The following is a 20,138-nucleotide window of genomic DNA, read 5'->3' as shown; positions in this document are numbered from 1 at the left end:
GAATAGGGAACGCCACATTTCAGTTCTTTGTAATGAGGCCAAATTGCAGGAAATTAATAGGAAACTTCTAAATTACACACTCATTCTTCAGTTGAGTATTGTCTCCTATTCTTTTCCACAGATCCCTTTTGGAATGGGCTTTTACGAGCTACTGCGGAGCAAGGATCCTCCTGCAGCAGCAAGGGTTTTCATAAAATCAAACACTGGCAGTCTGTTATGCTGATTGTTCCTTTATTTATCATTAAAATGGTCTCTGGATAATATACAGAGTTAGTGACAGTTCAGGTGCTAGGAAGGACGTGAGAGATGTGAATTTGGATGTCATTGGACAGCAGGGAAGTATACGTCAGTCTCCCATATCATCAACAAGCATCTGAAGAGTAAGACCATTGTGTGCAATCAGGGTATTACAGTTTTTAAAGCATAGCTGGAGAAAGAAAGGTTACAAGTTTTGCCTTCAGGAAATAGTTTTGATCTTTGGACTGCAAACTGGTGGAGGTGATTCTCAGCAGCTCTGAGTAAAGGTGTAAAGGTTCAGCAGATTTGGCTGCCTGGGATTGAACGTGCTGACCCTCGACAGCTCCCTGCTTACAATGATGTCTGGGTTTCTTTCTGGACCTCCAAACTCTCTTCAGATACTGTTCAGTGAGCTGTAGACTCTAACCCAGCTTTCCAAATTCCTTTGGAAACCCAGACACTTTAAAAGCACACCACCCGGTGCCCTGGACTCTCCACACCCAGGTTCTTTCTTTGGGTCTAACTCTAATGACTTTCAGCTGCAATTCCCACATGGGCATAGCAGAAAGATGAACCATGGCAAAACACCTGAAGATATTTTCAAATATCTTTCTGAATCCTATACTGCAGGCTTGTTGCGATCCCCATTTAATGCTAGCACAACAACTCAGAAATCTTTGTGTATTTAAATTTCTGAAAGCTCACAGGTACTGGAAATGCTGATCATTCTTCAAGAAGGTCTTGGCAGACCTAAGCAGGAGCCGATCACAGAGTCTCTAGGAGCCTCAGCCACTGTTGGCAGCAGCAGTGGCCAGGCTAGCCTCCACCAGTCCAAAGATCTTCAGAAATCCTGTCAGTTTTGAGCCCTCCCGTCACTTAATGCCCCTACGCGCCCATCCACCAAGACTTTTGGATCAGCAGCCTCATACCCACTGCAACCAAACACCAGGAATATGCAATGCCAGGCCTCTCCCCCATGGTTGTGAAATGTTATGACGATCTGGTTTGGCATTAAGGTTCTTTTTTGGTTTTATATCCATGAGAAGCTAAATAAACTTAAGCATGTGGAGGCAATTATGCAGTTTAAATGCCAGCTATCCCTGTTTCTGTTTAGAAGTGGTCAACCATTCTTTTCAGAAACAACTTTTTTTTTTTTTCTTTAAAGGTCCCTCTGCAATGACTGAGCCAGCAGAGAGCCCAGGTGGCCAAGAAGGCCAATGGCATCCTGGTCTGTATCAGAAACAGCGTGGCCAGCAGGACCAGGGCAGTGACTGTGCCCCTGCACTCGGTACTGGTGAAGCTGCATCTCAAATCCTGTGCTCAGTTTTGGGCCCCTCACTATAAGAAGGACATTGAGGTACTGGAGTCTGTCCAGAGGAGGGAACGGAGCTGAGGAAGCAGCTGGAGAACAAAGGCTATGAAAGGCTGCTGGGGTTGATCTGTCTGGAAGAGGTTCAAGGTAGACCTCGTTACTCTCTGCAGCTCCCTGAAAGGAGGTTGTAGCAGGTGGGTGCTGGTCTCCCACATAACAGGCGAGAGGGAATGGCTTCAAGGTACACCAGGGCAGGTTTACTCTGGGTACCAGAAAAAATTTCTTCACTGAAAGGGTTATTGTGCGCGGGAACGGCTGCCCAGGGAGGCAGTGGAGTCACCAACCCTGGAGCGATTAAGACAGGCAGACAAGGTGCTCAGGGATGCTTTAGTAGCAGTCGGGTACGGTTGGACTCAAACCAAACAATTCTATGAACCTATGACTTGAACTTGAAGGTCTCGTCAAGTCTGCAGGAAGGTGCCTGGCTCGCCTCGTGAGCGCTGCGGACAGCTCAGGTGCCCGCTGCCCTCGGCAGGCTCCTCGTCTCCCCTGCTCCTGCTTCCGCTCCTGCTTCCGCTTCCGCTGCCCCGGGTCAACCCGCGGCGGGGCAGGATTCCCGCGCGCCCCCTGGCGGCGGCCCTGGCGCCCCCGTAGCCGCCGCGCTCTGCCTGCTCCGCGGAGGGGCGGGGCCACGCCCATCAGTAACCGGGACGTACCAAGCGCCGCGGGGGTGGGTTGAGGTTTACCGTGTGCACCTTGTGGTGCCACCGGGTAGTCACGCCTGGCTGAAGGGGCGGTGGAGAGAAGAAGAAGCCCTGAGTCGCTCAGAGTCTCGGCTGCTTGGCGCTTTTCCCCGTCTTGCCTCGTTTTCCCCTGTCCCCAACCCCCTCTTGCCGGGCGAGAATAGTTCAGCCTCGCCAACATGGCGGCCACCATGAAGAAGGCGGTGAGTGCAGGAGGCGGGCGTGGAGTAGTGGGTTTGGCTCGGTCTCTGCCCCGGCGGGTTGGGCTCTGGTGTTGTTTTGGCTCTATCAGAATGCGAGTTGTTCATTCTGGAGAAGAGGAGCCTCCGAGGAGACCTTAGAGCAGCCTTCCAGTATAGAAAGGGGCTACAGGAGAGCTGGGGAGGGGCTTCTTACAAGGGCCTGGAGTGATGGAAGGAGGAGGAAAGGCTTTACATTGGAGAGGGGAGGATTTAGATTGGGCATTAGGAAGAAATTTTTCACTATGAGGGTGGGGAGGCCGTGGCCCAGGTTGCCCAGGGAAGCTGTGGCTGCCCCATCCCTGGAGGTGTTCAAGGCCGAGTTGGATGGGGCCTTGCTCCAGTGGGATGTCCCTGCCCAATGCAAGGGGTGGAACTGGATGGTCTTTAAGGTCCTTTCCAACCCAAACCATTCTATGATTCTATGAAAATGCTTATTGTGCCATTAAATGTGCAAGGGTGGGTTTGGTTCCGTGGCAGCATGGAGTCTGTGCTGATGTGGTTTGTGCTAGCCTGGCAAAGGTACTATATGGCTGCCTTTGAATGGAGGAGACACAGCCTGCAGCCTCACTTGCCCTTCTACAAGTCAGTGTGGGGAGGCTTTTGAGGTGCTGTGCTGACGGTTCAACATTGCTTGCAGTGCCTCTCAGCTGCCCAGGGAGCATAAAGTGATGTTACATCAACCTGTTATGCTGTACCCTGCAGTGGTCTTGAGGCAGAGGTGTTTGGTTCAACTGTCTGCTGTCAGAGAAACAACTTTGGTCTCAGGTTGCACCTGGAATGCTGCATCCACCTCTGGAGCCTTCTGTGCACGGGGGACGTGGATCAACTGTTGGAGCCAGTCCAGAGGAGGGCCACAAAAATAATCAAAGGCCTGAATCACCTACCCTATGAAGAGACTGAGAGGTTTGAGGTTGTTTAGCTTAGAGAAGAAAACATTCTGAGGAGACCTTATTGCAGCCTTTCAGTACTTAAAGGGGACTTAAAAGAAAGATGAGGAAATACTTTTTAGCAGGGCCTGTAGCAAAAGGACAAGGAGGTGATGGTTTTAAACTAAAAGGAGAAAAGTTTAGATGAGATATTATGAAGAATTTTTTTTCACTGGGGGTGCTAAAACACTGGTGCAGGTTGTCTAGAGAGGTGGTAGATGCCCCATCTCTGGAAACATTCAAGGTGATGTCGTATGGGGCTCTGAGCAACCTGTTCTTGTTAAAGATGTCACTGCTGACTACAGGGGGATTGGACTGGATGACCTATAAAAGTCTCTTCCACCCTGAACCGTTCTATGGGTAGGATGCCATGGATAGCTAATGTTTTAATTGGATATTACTAGGGCCTCTGCCCAGCTAAATGTGGCTGTTGTTGATATACTTAATGAGGCATTTTAAGGAATTGTATATGAGCAGAGTGTAGTGGTTGTAAGACTATTTTTTTCAGATATTTTGTAGGAGTAATCTTATAGTGAAATTCAAGGTAATTTAAGAAATGAAGTCTTCATTTTGACCTCTCTTCCTTGCAGGCTGCAGAAGACGTCAATGTCACTTTTGAAGATCAGCAGAAAATTAACAAGTTTGCAAGAAATACTAGCAGGATCACAGAGCTGAAAGAAGAAATAGAAGTGAAAAAGGTATATTTGCCCCAAATATAAATTATTTTTAATTGCTCTGAGTTAATTTTCAGCTCTACCACCAAAAATGGGGGCTGTGGATTACTCTAAGTAAATCTTTGGTTCTAATACAGGATATCTAATACTTTGAAGATGCCCAGAGAATGTTACAGTGGAAAAAGAAGTCACAAGAAATGAAAGACACATGTTCATTTCTGGATGCAGTTCTGAGAACTTGTTAGTTGTTGTATATGAAGCATTGTTTATATATAATGACTGTTTGTCGTGTTTTTAAATAATCTCTGGCAGGAAATTTTATATTTATTTTTTCTTGGACTCCTAAGGCAGTTGTTCGTTATGTTCTTTTGATGCTTTGACAGAGATTGTCATTATTGACTGCAGAGGTTTTCTTTTGCTAGGCTGAAGAGGTAATTAATTGTGTTTTGTTTCTAATTCTCTTTGTTAGTATTAATTCACTTTCTTTCAACACTGGTCATAGCATTTCCAAGTATGTTTTACTGAGTTTTTAAAAAATGGTGGTAATGTCACAAAATGTTTTCTATAATCACTTTGCCTGTTGTGAACATTGTAAAAGCATTGCCTTTTCATGCTGATGTTCATTGATGGCTTAAGGTGCTGGGACTGCAAGCAATTCTACTTTTGTGATAGCATAATTAACATTTGCCATCTTATATAATTTTTTTTCCTGTTCTCTAGCTAAATTAAATTCCTGCGTTGTAGCATGCCAGATATTAGTGACGTTTATGTCTGCTGTGTTTTCCTAGTCTAGACAATTAATTATCCTGTTAATGACAGATAATGAGTATTGACTAGGAATTTCTACTGGTACAGCCCCATTGAATTTAATACTTATGCTAAATTGCATCTCTGCAGTTGCTCTATTAAAAAAACTGATACCACGCTGGCTGGTGGGATTTTTGCCCAAAATGCAGACTCGCTGAGTTTGTTATTCAGCTGATAGTATGGCAAAAGTGACTGCTCTTTTTCTATCTTGATAAACAGAAACAACTTCAGAATTTGGAAGATGCTTGTGATGACATCATGATGCTTGATGATAGTGATCCACTTCTGATACCCTACCAAATTGGAGATGTCTTCATTAGCCATTCCCAAGAGGAGACACAAGAGATGCTGGAGGAGGCAAAGGTTTGTCTGCTCAAAAGAGAGCTCCTTTACTGTACTACTGCCTGCTGCAGTATGATGACCATTGAAGTGGGATGATCTCTTCATCCTTTGAACCTTTTATGTTTTAAACTTCATGTTTTATTTATGATTTGGGGAGGGGGATGTGTACGCATGATAAGCCACAGCTGGGATGTTGGTATACAAAGTCCTGCTAGCCTTTGTTTGGCACTGTAGTCTTACAGCCTGACTTGGCAGAAAGTTGGCAAAGAGTACCTTTCTATATTTTGCTGGCAAACATGAATCAGCTTGTTTTACCTAACTAGTTTGGTTTTTTTTTTCCTTTTCAGAAAAGTTTACAAGAAGAAATTGAAGCATTAGAATCCCGAGTGGAATCAATTCAGAGGGTGTTATCTGACTTGAAAGTTCAGCTTTATGCAAAGTTTGGAAATAACATAAATCTTGAGGCTGAGGACAGTTAAAGGTGTTCTAAAAATACCATACAACTCTTCCTTGTTTTATGAAATGTTTTGATAACATTGTTCCAATTACATTTAAAAAAATCCGTCACTTCCTTTTTTTGTAACTTTCCTGTCTTGGTTCCATCTATTATTATAATGAGAGCTTTGTTATTTTGGTTATTGCAGTTATTTATTTGTTCAGGGAAGCGTTAGATTCATGCTGTTGGTAAAGCATCAAAATTGGAATATTTGCATTGTTTATTAAAGTAATAAAGTCAGGCACATGTTGTAGTTTTCTTGGTCTTGTTTTCTGCTCATGAAAATACCTAAGTATAAAAACAATTGAAAAGTTTTGGTTTGCACTGTAATGGCTGAGAAGTTTTCCTGCGATACATAGGGCATGAGTCAGCTGTAGTGCTATTTAGCTGGTTGTAGCAGCCCTCTTGGAACCACTCAATCTATCCTTTGTCTTTCAGTCTTAGCTCAGATAGCATAAACACCATTAGCTCAGTGCACAACGTGTCAGCAAGTTGACAGAGGAGAAAGGCTCTTAAAAAATCATTGAAGAAAATCTTTTTGGGTCACAGTCATACTTAGTTATTTACTACTTTGTATTTAGGAATCACAAAAGTCAGAATGGTGGGTCTTAACTACTTCTAATTTTCCTGAACAGTCATTAGTTCTAAGTCCACATTTGTATACTGAATTAAGATCGGAATTGTTCACAGATGATGTTGCTATGTCAGCATCAATCCCTGGAACTACACTTCCATCACTCTGTGGAGTCGAATGTAATTTTTAAATGCCTTAATTTGCTGATTCCTTACACCCTTAAAGTTATGCTCTGTCTGACTGTAATTCTTCTTTTAGGCTCTTGCCTGCTTTGATTAATATGTTGTTCCATGGAAATACCTGCTTATTATGACTTTGTTTTTAAAAATTAAATCTTAAGCATACTTAAATCATCATTTTAAGCTATTTTCCAAGAGAATTCATTTGGCCAAATATTAATCTACAGTGCTTGTTCTTGATATAAATAAGAGAGTATGAGATGAGTATATTTTTTTAAAGTGATTAGTACCTACCTATGTTGTCACTTGTGTAGCATCTCTTCTTCAAACAGTGTGAACGTGGAGGAAGCCCCTCTTGTTTTCTCTATTATTCAAGCAGTTTTAATAGGGTAGTGATATTGAATTTGATCATCAGCACACCTGAGCAGGATCTCACTAGTGCATTGTTATTTATGAATTACAGCATTGTTGTTTATGTAAGTTTATTAATGTTGTCTGTCAGGTTTAGTATAGCCATAAGAGACTGTCCTTGACAATGGAGGTCTGATACTTCAACGCAAGCACTTGTATCACATACAGTGTACATCAGGTGGTGGCTGTACGTCTCAAAAGCTCTGCTAGTATTCTGTCTAGCCCTGATGTTTCACAAGTTTCTTTTTGATAGAATTTCAGTGGTTTGTATGATTATGCTGCTGGATATGTGTACAAATACCCTGGTTATAACTACATATTTTTAACCTTGTTTTCTAGTTCAACCAGTTGGTTTTGGTTTTAATTAAAGCTTGTGCCTTAGGTTCCAGTTTTTCCTTACTGCCTGAGTGAATACTTCAGCTGCTCTCAGATAAAATGTGAATATGGTAGCCATGGCAACTCTGCTGCTCTATGTGCCAGTCAGTCCTTGTAGCAAATAAGTGTATTGGGCCTTCGAGGAGATATAGGTGTTCCTTTACATAATTTCTGAACCCTCTGTCCTGCTTTCTGTGTTAGGTAGGCGTTTGGCACCAAACAACTTAGCAGTTCTAGGATGACCCACAGTTGTTATCTTAGACACTAATGGGAGTGGGTGGCCAGTTATTTGATAGCAGCTGATGGGAGCATTGTGGACCTAGGTGAGTCTGCTCTGCCTTATCGTGCTTTATTAAATATAGCCCTTAGTCCAAAACTCTCTCAAAGTACAGTTTGAGTGCTCAATAATGCAAGATTATGGTCTTAGCGGGTGGTGGCATCTTGAGTTTTTTTCTAAACAGGCAAGCCATCCATCTGGTATTTTAAAGTAAACAATCCTATACCAGTCTTTGTACTTATAAACTAAAGAAAATGTAAAAAACTTTTTCCACGTGAAAAAAATGAGCTAGTAATGGAGTTTGAGCCATTATAAAAAACATCCAGCAGATGGCATCAAAGAACTGGGGAACCCATTTTACTGTAACCCCACGCCCAGGCTGTGAGTGGCAGTTCTGATTTTAGTCAAGTGAAACTTTGGCTGCAATGATCACATTCTCATTAAGTGGTTGGTAACACTTAACAATTCACTCCAAAGTGACTGCTGGTTCAGCTCTGCTGTTTATATCATTCAGAACTATGCAGGCTGCAGGTATTTAAAAGTATTATGACTTCCACATATGCATAGTATGGATATGGCTTCATTATGGAAAAGAAAAAGGCAGCTAGTAAGGTTTAACTATGATTCCAGTGGCTGTGATAAAGTCCATGAGAATCTTAGTTCGGTAAAGGACCCAAAGAAAGAATGCTGGCAAGGTGGAGAGAGCTGGCATTATCCCTGCTGTTCTTTGGTATCCTAGAAGTGGAATTACGTAAATCCGTATATATGTCTAGACCTGGTGTTAGTGTGTTCTTGTGAATGCCAAAGACCTTTCCTTTCTAGTGCTGCAATTCAGTCCTTTGGGGTTTGTTTTGTGACTCCACCACCTTATTTTCTCTTTTTTCTAGTTATCACGGTGTTGGCATATTTTAGGCCATTTCCTGCACTAGTAGCGTCTAGGCTTTTCTGTGTATCATGCATCTTTCCTGTTTGCTCAGCCCTTCCTACAAATTGCATGTCCATGCAGCCCTGAAAAAATCAAGGTACCTTTTTGCACTTGGAATGTCCAGCTTCCTTGTAAGGTTTGGATGATCGTGTTTGTGAGTCAGGCAAGTAATTATCCAACAGACTTTTTCAGAGCAGTCTCTGGATTTCTGCAATTTACAGAACATGGTGTCTTAGGTTGTTGTTAAATAATTTTATATGCGTGAAATAGAACATGCAGGAAACTTTTTTTTTCTTAAGTTGTCATTATAGAAGTTAATTCGCAGATTGTCCATCAATTGCTTGAAAGTATTTGACAGAGCCTTAGTTTTGGATTTTAATATCCTTTCTTCTCCCTTATTAATATATGCAGTTGTTTTTCACTTGGTGTTTATTCTCCTTAGTGCTCCATCTTTCGAGTACTTTTTATTGTTGGTACATTGGAAATTTCTATTATCTCTAATAATGTTTGCCTTACAGTTATCTTTTTCAGATGATGCAAGTCTATGAAAAAACTTGATCCTCTGTGCACCCCTGTATATGTCATGAATCATTCAGCTGCACTTGACAATAAACATTTTTTAATATTGTTATCAGGATCTAAATAGTTTACTGTCATTCTCTGGTTTGTCAAGGGAGTCAAATTTGTAGAACGCTTCAAAGATTAAAAGTGCTGTAAAACTGCAAAGTGTTATTTTAATCTAAGGGCTTTGTTTTGAGCATTGGGCCAAAAATCTCTTACGATTTCTTAGTGATTGAATTAGCTATTCAACTCCATATTTGTGGGAAAATACAGTTTCCATACTGTTTTTGTTTTGCAACTCATAGAGCCACCAGTGGCTGGCTTTTCACTTGGTTGGGGCAGTTAAAGCAGGCCAACTAGCAAAACTGCAGCCAGTGACGTGTAGCTCATTTCAGTGAATAACGTAAAGGAGACTTACCAGTTTTTCAACATAGCCTCATAAAAACTCTGTAAGACATAGTAGAACACAAATATTATTATATTTTCTGGGTCTTGTTTGTGATTCTGTATCTTGTCAAATGGTATAAAAATGTTTTCCACATGATTAGTTCTAGCGTAATCTTCTCCAGTGGTACCTTCATTATTTCTTACTGCTTTTGTGTAGAAGATCCTCAGATACCATTACACTCCATAATATAAACGTGGTTGATAATTATTCAATAATTTTAGGAAGTGGTGTGCAGCTGAAGTACAGATAATTTTGTGGTATTAACTATCACTTCAAAGAGCAAAAAGAGATTGACTGCTGAATACTAAAGCCATATTTTCTGTAGAAGCAACATAATTAAGTAGTTTGGCTTGTGTGAGTCATAAATTATTTAATGTTATTCTAGTAGTCTGATTCATAAGAGAAAAAAAAGTGGATATATATATATATAGGTGTGATAAAGCCTGACAGAAATTATTTACAACCAAATTTGTCCTTATATTAATTGTATGAGTCACAGAGAAAACTAAATTATTTTTGTATTTAAATGTTAGCTACTGATTAGACTGCATAGAACACACTGCACCAGACGTTGGTGTAAATGGTTATGAAGGATTTCCCTCGGCAAGAGGTGAGCCAAATATATAGGGGACTGCATCCAGCTGTTACAGATGCAATAAAATTATAAACCTGATTGGAACATCAGCCATTTACTGTGGATTTAAAAAAATCTTGTTTGCTGTTGCTCTTCAGTGCTGGTTAGTATACTGTGACTTTGATCTCAAGTTATGAACTGCAGATATCATTAGGTGGCCTGCTATACTCAGGGCAGCAAAACCCACCCTTCAGGACACTGAGTGGGGGAATGCAGGGTTCTAATGTAAATTCAGCAAAGGATTTTGTCAGGTCTGCTCTGGCATCGTTACTCCTTGTAGTGGGGAGAGGAGAGACGAGGTGTACTTGATGTTGAAACACAGGCTTGGCTAGCACTAAACCTGGCTGTTTCCTTGAGCTATTAGGAAGATTTCCTGCTTGCTTTCTCAACACAGCTCAGCACAAGAGAAAAAGAATGTTGTTCAGTGGATTTTTAGATTCTGTTAAGTTTTACCCCTTCAAGCACGGTACCGAGGTCCATCATGTCATCATGTTTGGATGATTTTCTTACCTTATGAACTGTAGCTAATAGGGCTGTGCACACCAGACTACTGTTCTCTGGGAAAGTTACAATTTTTTTTTTTTAATTGTATTTTGAGCTGAAATTTCTGCTATTTATTCAGACTATCCAGAGAGAAGTGTGAATTAAACCAGATTTATTGGAAAGGGCTGGTCATTGAACAACTACCTCGAGCACAGAAGTATAAAACCTGACTGTCTTTGGGTACACAATAGCAGTAAATCTACTTAGATAAAAAGTATTAATCTCAGTACACATGGATGAGGACTGATGGTAACTTCACACTGAGACTGTTTTTTATTAACACTTCGGGGGAAAATAATAAAACTTTCATTTCTGTTGTGAAAGCTGTTTTTTCCCCGCTTGCTTAATCTTGCTATTAAACTTCATCCATAAAAGCATTAGTTTACTTTTGGAAGTGTCTCCCTGCGCCAGTGTTAAAGATGTCTGTGCTCTCAAACAGCCTCTGGAGCAGTTTTTAAATTTGACGCTTATTTTTTCTTTGTAGGGGTTAGAAGTATTTGTATATTTTTCATGCGTGTGCTACCTAAGATCAATGCATTGTGATCATTTATGTTCTTGAAAAGACCAGCAATGGATGTGTTTGGGATGTCCAGGATAGCATTTATAGTGGTTGACTTCACGAGGGAAGCAAGGATACTGTCAGGCACAGATGGAAATCCTGGCATCTCCTGTGCTGCACATGAAGATTGCTGTGTTAAATCTATTTTCTTTGTTTTTTTAAGTTCCTGAAGAAAAATTAACTAGAGGGCACAAGCTTATAGTCAACTTTGCGTTGGACGTAGTAGCTGTTAGACTTTTACAAAGTTCAAAACCCCCATATTTTACCTACATGACACTGTTTCTCCTGTGGTGGTCATCTTTATCTCTAGTGAAACGCGGAACTTTCATACAACTTTCAGTGCTCACCAACCAGGGTTTTGCATTTCAGCCACATGTACTACGAGTGACACTCAACCGATGCTTTGCATTTTTTACACCTAGCTTGGGCTCTGTACGCTTTCACTTTTCCAGACAGCAGACCGCTAAGCAGCTGCAGGTATTTAAAATGCTGTTTGGTGATGTCAGCACAAGAATTTCAGATCAGGTTGACTTATTTATTGTCACTGGCTAGAACTTCTTGATACGTAATTCTATTGCATTTCATTTTATGTCAAAGCAAAGATTTATTTAATATCATCGTGAAGTTTCAACTGATGCCTGTTGCTATGACAACATGCAGTAACTTTGTGGTTTGCATAGGAATTAGCTCAAGAATTTCCTGAGTTTCATGTCAAATGTGAATAGCTTGCAAAGCTTTCCTTGTAATAAACACGACTTGAGGGAGAAAGATCACAGACTTTTCCCCTCTGCTCCTTAAACATTGGTTTCAATTCCCTCTTAATTCAAAGGTGAAGTATTTCTGATGTCAGAGTTGATACAGAAGTTAGGAAATTTTTCAGAGTAACCTATTTTTGTTTGTTCTTTGTATGGCAATGGAGAATATAAAGTTTCCTTTTTATTCCACAGTGGATTTGATGTATTGATAATGAGTTCTGGATTGGACTTGGCTACAGTTCGCACATTTCTTAGCATGCTGAAAAATACACATTTAGATTCATTTCTCTGCTTACATGATGACCTCTAGCTGCATATTGGAATGATTATATATGGAGCTGTATAGACAGTAAGACAAGGAATGTCATTCATAAATTGGAAAAACAAATTCATTATACAAATAATACAATGTACTTAGAACTTACACGTAACTTATCACTTAGACGTAGCTGAACTGTATGAACAAAAAGGGTTTGTGTTGTATACTGGCATCTTTATATATTTCTTAATGTCTCTGCAATGTAACTTTCAAGATTTTCTGTTTTTCACAAATTGAAAATCTGAAAAAACAGTTCTCAGTACTCATATTTTCTTTCTTCCCTGTGGCTTAAAAAGGGGTACAAGCAGTAGGAAGGGCAGCATTACTGTGAGAAGAAAGGACATAACCATTTCATAAAGAATAATGAGATGAAAAATACAGTAAAGCCTACAACTGTTCCTTGATTATTGGTATTAAGTTTTATTAGAGCATTTAAAAGCTTGGAAGGGATTATAGTCATAGTACTGGCTACCATGGAAATGCCACTTCAAATGATAAACCCCTTAGAGTGACGCTGGTATTTCAGAGGATATCACAAGTAATTGTTCAGGTGAAGAAGTGAATTTTTAGTATCTCTTTGGAATGGATTTCTTTATTCTCACTCACCCCCTTTTCTCTTTCCTTTTAAAAAGAGCTAATCTTATTTCATCTCCATTCTCTGTGAAGCAGGTATTTGGAATGCTTTTATCAGCTTTCCGAAGCAGTGTATAGTACGGTGATGGCAGCTATAACCACACCTATCCCTAGTGCCTGCAAAATGTTAAAACAGAAGAAAAACGATTGTTTCTTAGTCCCTAAGGAGAGGAACATTTTTTCCCTTTAATTGTTTTAGCAGTATGAGTGGAACAGGGCCAGACAGCAGTGATGTCCAGTCTATTGTGGTTAAAGACACAAAGTGCATGTAATTGCACTGATTTCAACAAGCTGTCTGTCTGGACTGAGAAAAGCTGGATTTTGAGTGTGAAAGTATGTTTGGAAGAGCTGGGGATTTGGATGCCTGTTTCTCAGCCAGAGCCCGCTAGGTACAGCAGTCATTAAAAGAGGAAGCAAAGTAAAGACATGCTGACATTTGTACAATAATCCTTTGGGGTTTGCTTTTCAGTAGAGGTTCAGATTGTGTTATATAGTATCAGAACTAGTTCATAAAAGTGGAAGACAGACAAGTATTCAGGCATGCAGACCATATCCTTTTGAGTATAGTGTGGTTTATAAACTGAAGGAAGCTTAAGCTCCATAATTCTGCTGGCTGCCTTTTAGAGGCTGCATCCATTTTTCACAGGTAATAAAAAGCCTGTCTTTTGCATAAAGGTCCAATCAGTGATAAAAATCTCACTAAATGAAAATATTTATACTCTCTGTCCCGGGGCATCACAGCAACCGTGCAAATATTTTTTTGAGGCTATATACGAGCATCCTTCAAACCAAGAATTAGTCACGAAAAGGTAATTTTTAGGCCAGAATTGAAGTAAAGAAAAAAGAATCTAAATCCATTTGAGCTGTCTATTTTACAGTAATTTCATATGGTAACTTGGAATTGAAAGCTGTAGATTTAAGTGGAGGGGATGAATCTAATCGGTGGGACTCTTTTCTGTTGTTAAACAGTCTGCCTGCAGATTGTGTAAATATGGGGCTGAGAATTCACCATTGTATAGAATCTGGAAAATTAAACTATGGAAATAAACGTCCTCATGGAAGGACTAATAATGTCTCCATTACCAATGCAATGAAACCAAGATTTGAAATACAAATGAGACCCCAACCTCCTTGAAGAATATCCTGTGTCCTAAGCAGAGGATGAATTCCAGCCATTCAACCAAGAAGTACCTGGGACAAATTTGAGTGAGAGTTTTGCCTCAAACTGTTGAGTGAGAGTCTTTCTGGATAGTTTACCCACAGAGGACTAAAAAATGTTGCAAACATTCTCGGCGCATAAAATAGTTTTGGTATATTAGCATTAGCCATTTCAACAGCTACTACATAGGATTACACAAAACTTTTAACTTGCCTCTTCAGTTATGGTAAATATGGAATTATGTGCTGTTTTAATAATGTGTCTTCTTACAAGTGACACAGATGCTGAAAAACAGCCCCATGCAAAGATTTATTAGAACTGAATAAGTAATTCATTATGAACGGTTTATCCAAACACATTGTTTCCCATTCTGTTTGCACATGGGCCACAAATAGAGTGATTTTATTTGATCAATTATTTATTTGATCAAGTGGAAGAATTTAAGACAAATTCCCAGTGAGATCACAGAGTGTGTTTCATATCAACAGAGTCAGTCGAGCTCTATCATTAACTTCTTTTTTTTAAGGCATAAGCCAAACATTAGTACAGGAAAGAGCAAAAAAATAATGTCAAAGTCATTGATGATTTTTCTTATATTCTACAGAAGAAACACAAAAATAACATCTGTGAGTGGGGAAGTCAGGGCAACAGTTCTCTTGGCTGCGGGGCTACACAAAGAAAATATTGCCATAGTTTAGTTATGTTCTCATACTCACCTTTGTTTTAACCACTATAGATTGCTCTCAGAGGAATAACGTGGGCTATAAGGATTTTTAAGTTAAGCTGGTCTGGGTTTTCTGACACTGTCACGAGCAAAGGGCATTTCAGGACAGCATTCCGACTCTGCAACAATTAGTATACATTTTGATTGGGTTCTATGAACATATGAAAAATAATTTCTCATTTTCTGAACATTTAACCAGAATCAGAATGCTCTTGAAAAGAAATATATTTTTTGAACAATTCCTGTGCAGTTCTTTTTCTCCTCCTCAGATTAGCTAGATGTATTTACTTAGAATCTGTCTCAGCTATCGTAGGGGTGAATTAGTTGATGTTTTCAGAGCTTTGTAAAGCATTATGTAGGTGTCAAGATTTTAAATACTCTCTCAGATAACATTTATCACTATATTAAATAGGCTTTCAATTAGAATGCCAATTAAAACTGATTTGTTTTAAAGAAACAGACATATTTTTAATTACAGCATGCGCATTCAGCTTTGTATTTAATTGCAGCAAGATTGCTGAAGTGCTGTCTTTATTCCTAGATGCACAAGGACAAAGCTTTTACTCAATTCTCTGCAATTAGGATGAAGTAGGAACATTATCTCAGCAGGTGCAGAATAACTCAGAAGGGAAGAGCTGAGGCGCAGATTTTGTGGCCCTGCAGGCTGAATGACTGGAATAGTCTAAAGAGATCTGCCCCCAAACAGGGCCTCGTTTATTGTGCTAAAGTGTACAAACACAGGCTCAAGAGAATTTGGAATTAGTTGTGCTAGCTAGACCTCCTCCTACTGCAGAGTTCACCATCCTGTGTGGAAATTCTTCACGACCTGTATGACTTATGCCTCAAGAAAGCAGCACTGGTGCAGACAACCATGGGACAAGATCCTTAGCTCCCTTTCAGTCTGCTCAGTGCTGCTGCTATGGGATTGTAAAGGCACGGTGCTGTAAGACAAGAGAAATTTTCATCTTGTTCATTTGAGCCCAGCACAATCTGCCAGGTGCAAGATGCTCTTGACCCTCCGGGAAAGGAACGTTGGACTGAAGGTCTGGTTTAAACGTGGTTGTACCACATTGTGTCCTGGGGACAGAGAAGGGCAGGCTGCAGCCCTTACATTCTGATCCTGGAAAACCCTAGGCTGAAAGCATCTTCCTGAAAATAATAGGACTAAAGAAACATTTCAGAAGTCTGATAACAGCAAAATGCTTTCCCAAGTTAGGCGTTTGATACGCAGTGTCTGCAAACCAGAGCCCATAGTCACTATCGCTTCCTTTCCATTATGCTCTCAGATCTCACTTTCCAGGTTCTATCAGTATTTTCTTTTACCTTGGAACACACTACGCTGGTATTAGAATGTGGACTGATTTCTATCTTAGATATTTTTTTGGCCATTTGTAAAACAGGACACTGAGTCTTAATCTATCTGCCCTGTAAATCTCTTGCTTCCAGATGTTCTGATGTCAAGGCAAGCAGCAGTCTTTGAAGTTTTAATACAATAATCCCCTTACCAGCCAAGGGAAAGGTTTTCAAGATATCAGTTTCCTTCATATTTTTCAGTGTGTTATGACTAAACACAAAAGCTGTGCTTCACTGACTGCAGTTGCAGGAAATGCACCTCTTGTGATACTTTTCAGTGTAGATTTGGAATGTAGCATGATAAATAGTGACACTGATCACTGATGTGATCTGAAGTATCCTGTAAAAATAGTTAACTCTTATTTCACAGACAAAGGAGTCCGAGTTTGTCTTGGGGACTTTCACTTGCTAAGCCAGGATAACTATGTATGGCATTTTGCAATAGCAAAATAAATCGTCAGCTTAAACCACCACAAAGCTTTCACCATCAGTTAATTCAGATTAAAACCCATCTGACTTCATGTTAGTCTTCTTGTTACTCAGTGTTAATATTCTCATATTCCTTTAGAAAATAGAGGTTAGACATTGAATTTGTAGGTTTTTGAACAATGCACAGCATGACGTTATGCATAGTAACTAATGGTGCTGCATTCCTGCATGAGTGTTTAAGTACCTCTCTTCTGTAAGATTTGAAGCCAAGAAGTTGGAGATTGAAGTAATTTTTGAAGCTGAATGTGACAAATGTCTGGACTATGTGCCATATGCAAAATGGAACAGAATAAGCTTTTCAGCCACCTCTATAATTAAAGTAAACGAGGCTAAAATAAACTCAGAGTGAAAAATAAATTGAGCTGAGGATCTCATTGCACCTAATTTTCATGGGTTTCATGTCATTCTGCATTCACATCATAATTCCTCTTAGCACAATTGTAAACATTTTGTTCTTGTCTGGTCATTGATTCCTCTTATCCTAAGGAACAACTTTATCCATAAGCATTAAGAAGAATATGAATGTCCAGTCCCTCTCCGTGATAACTGTTGTACTTCCAGGGAAAAGTTGCATTTGAGTGCTTTCTCCCAACTCCTGTTATATTCTTGGCACACACTCTGAATTTGAGCAAAAAATATAGACCCAGTCCTGTGAGTCATTTTCTTGATTGATCTAATTTACCTTGAAGGTTAATGTATTCTAAACTAATTCAGAGATTAATAACCACTTAAAGATATATGAAAGACATTTAACTGTATACCAGACGAGTGTTGTAACCCGGTTTATTATCTCTTCAATGACTTTGGGAGTTCATTTGATGAGATTTAAGAGTTATTTGATTGCTTGATACACAGAGTGGCAGGTGCAAAGCAGAAAGGTGTTTTCACAGCTCACTAGTTAATTCTGAAAACAAGGATGCGATTCTGTTTGCTTGTATTCCATAATTCAAACAAAACATTTACGTTCAAGGTGATAATGTGTTTTTTTCATTCATTTTTCATTTCATTCATTCATATGCATTTAAATTCTTTCAGTGATTAAATAATTAGTTGGACCAGAACAGTGCCGGACCTATCCATTCTGCAGCCTGCTTTTGACTTCTAGGATAACAGAATTGATGATGCTGCTCTCCCTCTCTTTTTTTGCAAGACTACACCAGAATACCAATACAGAACTTTCCCTTTATCTTAAGAAACTGTGTCAAGTTTGGACCATTTTCAAATAGAAAAAAAATGCAAGTCTGTTGTATGCCTGGTGTTTTTTGGATGTGTCCTCTTTCTGCTGGAAAAAAAATGTCCAGTAATTTTCTAAAGAATTTGTGTCTGACCCGATGGAACTAGCAGATGGAAGTGTGAGACTGTACTGTATGCGCTCAGGAGCTCGTGCTGGGCTGCCATATGTTCAGAAATCTCAGACGTTTTCCAGTGTGAGTGGAGATGTAGCTGTTGCTTAGAGGTGTTTGTGCTGAAGAGCTGCATAGTCAGTCCAGCTTTTGAGGGAAGCTGTGTGCTTGCGCACTGAACAGAAGCATTCTTGGCTGCACCAAATATATCATGAATATAAACAAAAAATTGAACGATAGAATGCTTTGGGTTGGAAGGGAACTTTACAGGTCATCTAGTCCCGCGCCCCTGCGGGGGCAGGGATGTCTTTAACCAGATCAGTTTGCTCAGAGCCCCATCTAACCTGACTTTGAATGTTTTCTCCACCACCTCTGTAGGCAACCTGGTCTAATGTCTCACCACTCTCATTGCAAAAAAATTCTTCATTATATCCAGTCTAAATCTACCCCCAATTAGTTTAAAGCCATCACTCCTCATCCTGTCACAATAGGCCTTGACAAAAAGTCTGTCCCCATCTTTCCTGTACGCCCCATTTCAGTGCTGGACGGCTGCTCTAAGGTCTCTCCCTCGGTACTTTTCTGAGTGGTGCTCAGGATCTGCTCCCAGACCAGGCACTCAGTTTTGTTTATACAGACTCTGCTGAGGGAGAGGAGAGAATTGCTTGATATTTACAAACGCTCAACATCTTCAGCTGTCAGATTGTGGGGAGAGTTGCAAGTATTAAGCAGCAGCAGGGAACACATCAGGCAAATAGTGCCTGTTTACTGTAAATATTTTGGTTTATATTTACAGCCAGATAGGTACCAAAATCGTGAGCGAGCTATTAGGTACGTTAATATGTCTGAATATTGTGTGTGTGGGTCCATTCACTGACCTTTAAAAATGACAAAGATTATATATACAAGGTGTTCTGTTGCCAAGAGTAGAGTATCCTACGGCTTGTAGGGCTTGTATCGTTTTTTATCTGTGTTTTATCTCAAACCATTGTTGCATGAACAATGAACGCACGAGCCCCGGCTGCCTGATTTATGGCTGCGAGCTCCTGATGGCTTCATAGCAAAACTGAGCCCAGTTGATTTATGAAGGGTCATCAATAAAGAGTGGAAGAAAAGGACGGATCTAGAATCAGGGCTCTGTATGCAATGCTGGGCTGGACAGATACCCAAATAAAACCTATTTCAAGCTAATCCAAGCTAAGCGAACAGTTACAGAGTTATAAAATAGTTATAAAGGAAAAAAAAAAACCCACCACAGGCTTTGTGGAGCTTCCGCTAACATTATGGGGATCTATGCATAAGTTTTATAAATAATAGAAAAGCTTTTTATTTTGAGGTTCTGCTGCGCTGTCAGAGGGAAGAAAAGACCTAACAAATAGAGACAGGTGTGTTCAGAGTCAGTAAAAGCCTTCACAAATACTAAGAAAGAATCAAGTAGATGAATGGGTGAGTAGGTATACAAATCTATTAGAAAATGCAGTGTATCGGTGCTTTGCTTAAGGAACATCCTGTCAATATTTACTATTAGTTGTATGTATCCCTCTAACTCCCTCAAAATGGTCTCTCAGGGCTTACTTTATCACCTCAAACTGGAAAACATAGGAAAGGCAGGATTTAAAAACCCTCATTTTCATTATCATGAACAATTAAAAAAAACATGAAAACCCAGCAAAAATTATCCTGTCTTGGATAGTACGCTACTAGAATGATTTATTGAGAATTATATAGTCCGTTGCGTGCTATTTGACTCATGATACAGCTTAAAATGCAGAAGAGATGCAACCAGGGAGGTATTCGTCGGAAAAGCATAGAATAGCATATCTGTTCTGTTTCTTATCAGTGAATTTAACCAAAGCATTTGACACTGTCAGGACCTGAGTTTCACAATGACCTGCAAGGTAGGTTCTCCGAGAAAAAAAATATCCAAAACTGCTGTAAAATTCTTCCAGGAACTTTGGGGTTTTAACACGCCTCAAGAGGGAGAGGATTGTTTCTCAGGAATGTAACCAGTGACAGAATCGGATGCAAGCCAGGAAAGCATCCACAGCAAGTCAAGATGAGTAGCTCTGATAGTAGCATGAGCTTGTTCTGTGACAGAAAG

General features: G+C 40.0%; 1 protein-coding gene across 1 annotated transcript; it reads left to right on the top strand.

Moving 5' to 3' along the window:
• The first annotated feature begins 2,360 nt into the window (after positions 1 to 2,360).
• On the top strand, positions 2,361 to 9,604 carry PFDN4 (prefoldin subunit 4). The gene is made up of 4 exons (XM_009558729.2): positions 2,361 to 2,495; positions 4,051 to 4,158; positions 5,161 to 5,304; positions 5,631 to 9,604. Exons 1-4 carry the CDS (start codon positions 2,472 to 2,474, stop codon positions 5,760 to 5,762), a joined length of 408 nt encoding a protein of 135 aa, XP_009557024.1. The 5' UTR covers positions 2,361 to 2,471; the 3' UTR covers positions 5,763 to 9,604.
• The last annotated feature ends 10,534 nt before the right edge of the window (positions 9,605 to 20,138 follow it).

Source organism: Cuculus canorus, chromosome 16 (assembly GCF_017976375.1).
Source record: "Cuculus canorus isolate bCucCan1 chromosome 16, bCucCan1.pri, whole genome shotgun sequence".
Lineage (NCBI taxonomy): Eukaryota > Metazoa > Chordata > Aves > Cuculiformes > Cuculidae > Cuculus > Cuculus canorus.
Note: the sequence above shows the minus strand (reverse complement) of the source record. Positions and strands in the feature narration are given on the sequence as shown.

Bases quoted from the DNA above. Each gene is read 5' to 3' on its own strand.
- PFDN4 (XM_009558729.2), top strand. From the start codon at position 2,472: ATGGCGGCCACCATGAAGAAGGCG. The intron at 2,496-4,050 runs GTGAGTGCAGGA...TCTTCCTTGCAG, and splicing joins CGGCCACCATGAAGAAGGCG to GCTGCAGAAGACGTCAATGT. The intron at 5,305-5,630 runs GTTTGTCTGCTC...TTTCCTTTTCAG, and splicing joins AGATGCTGGAGGAGGCAAAG to AAAAGTTTACAAGAAGAAAT.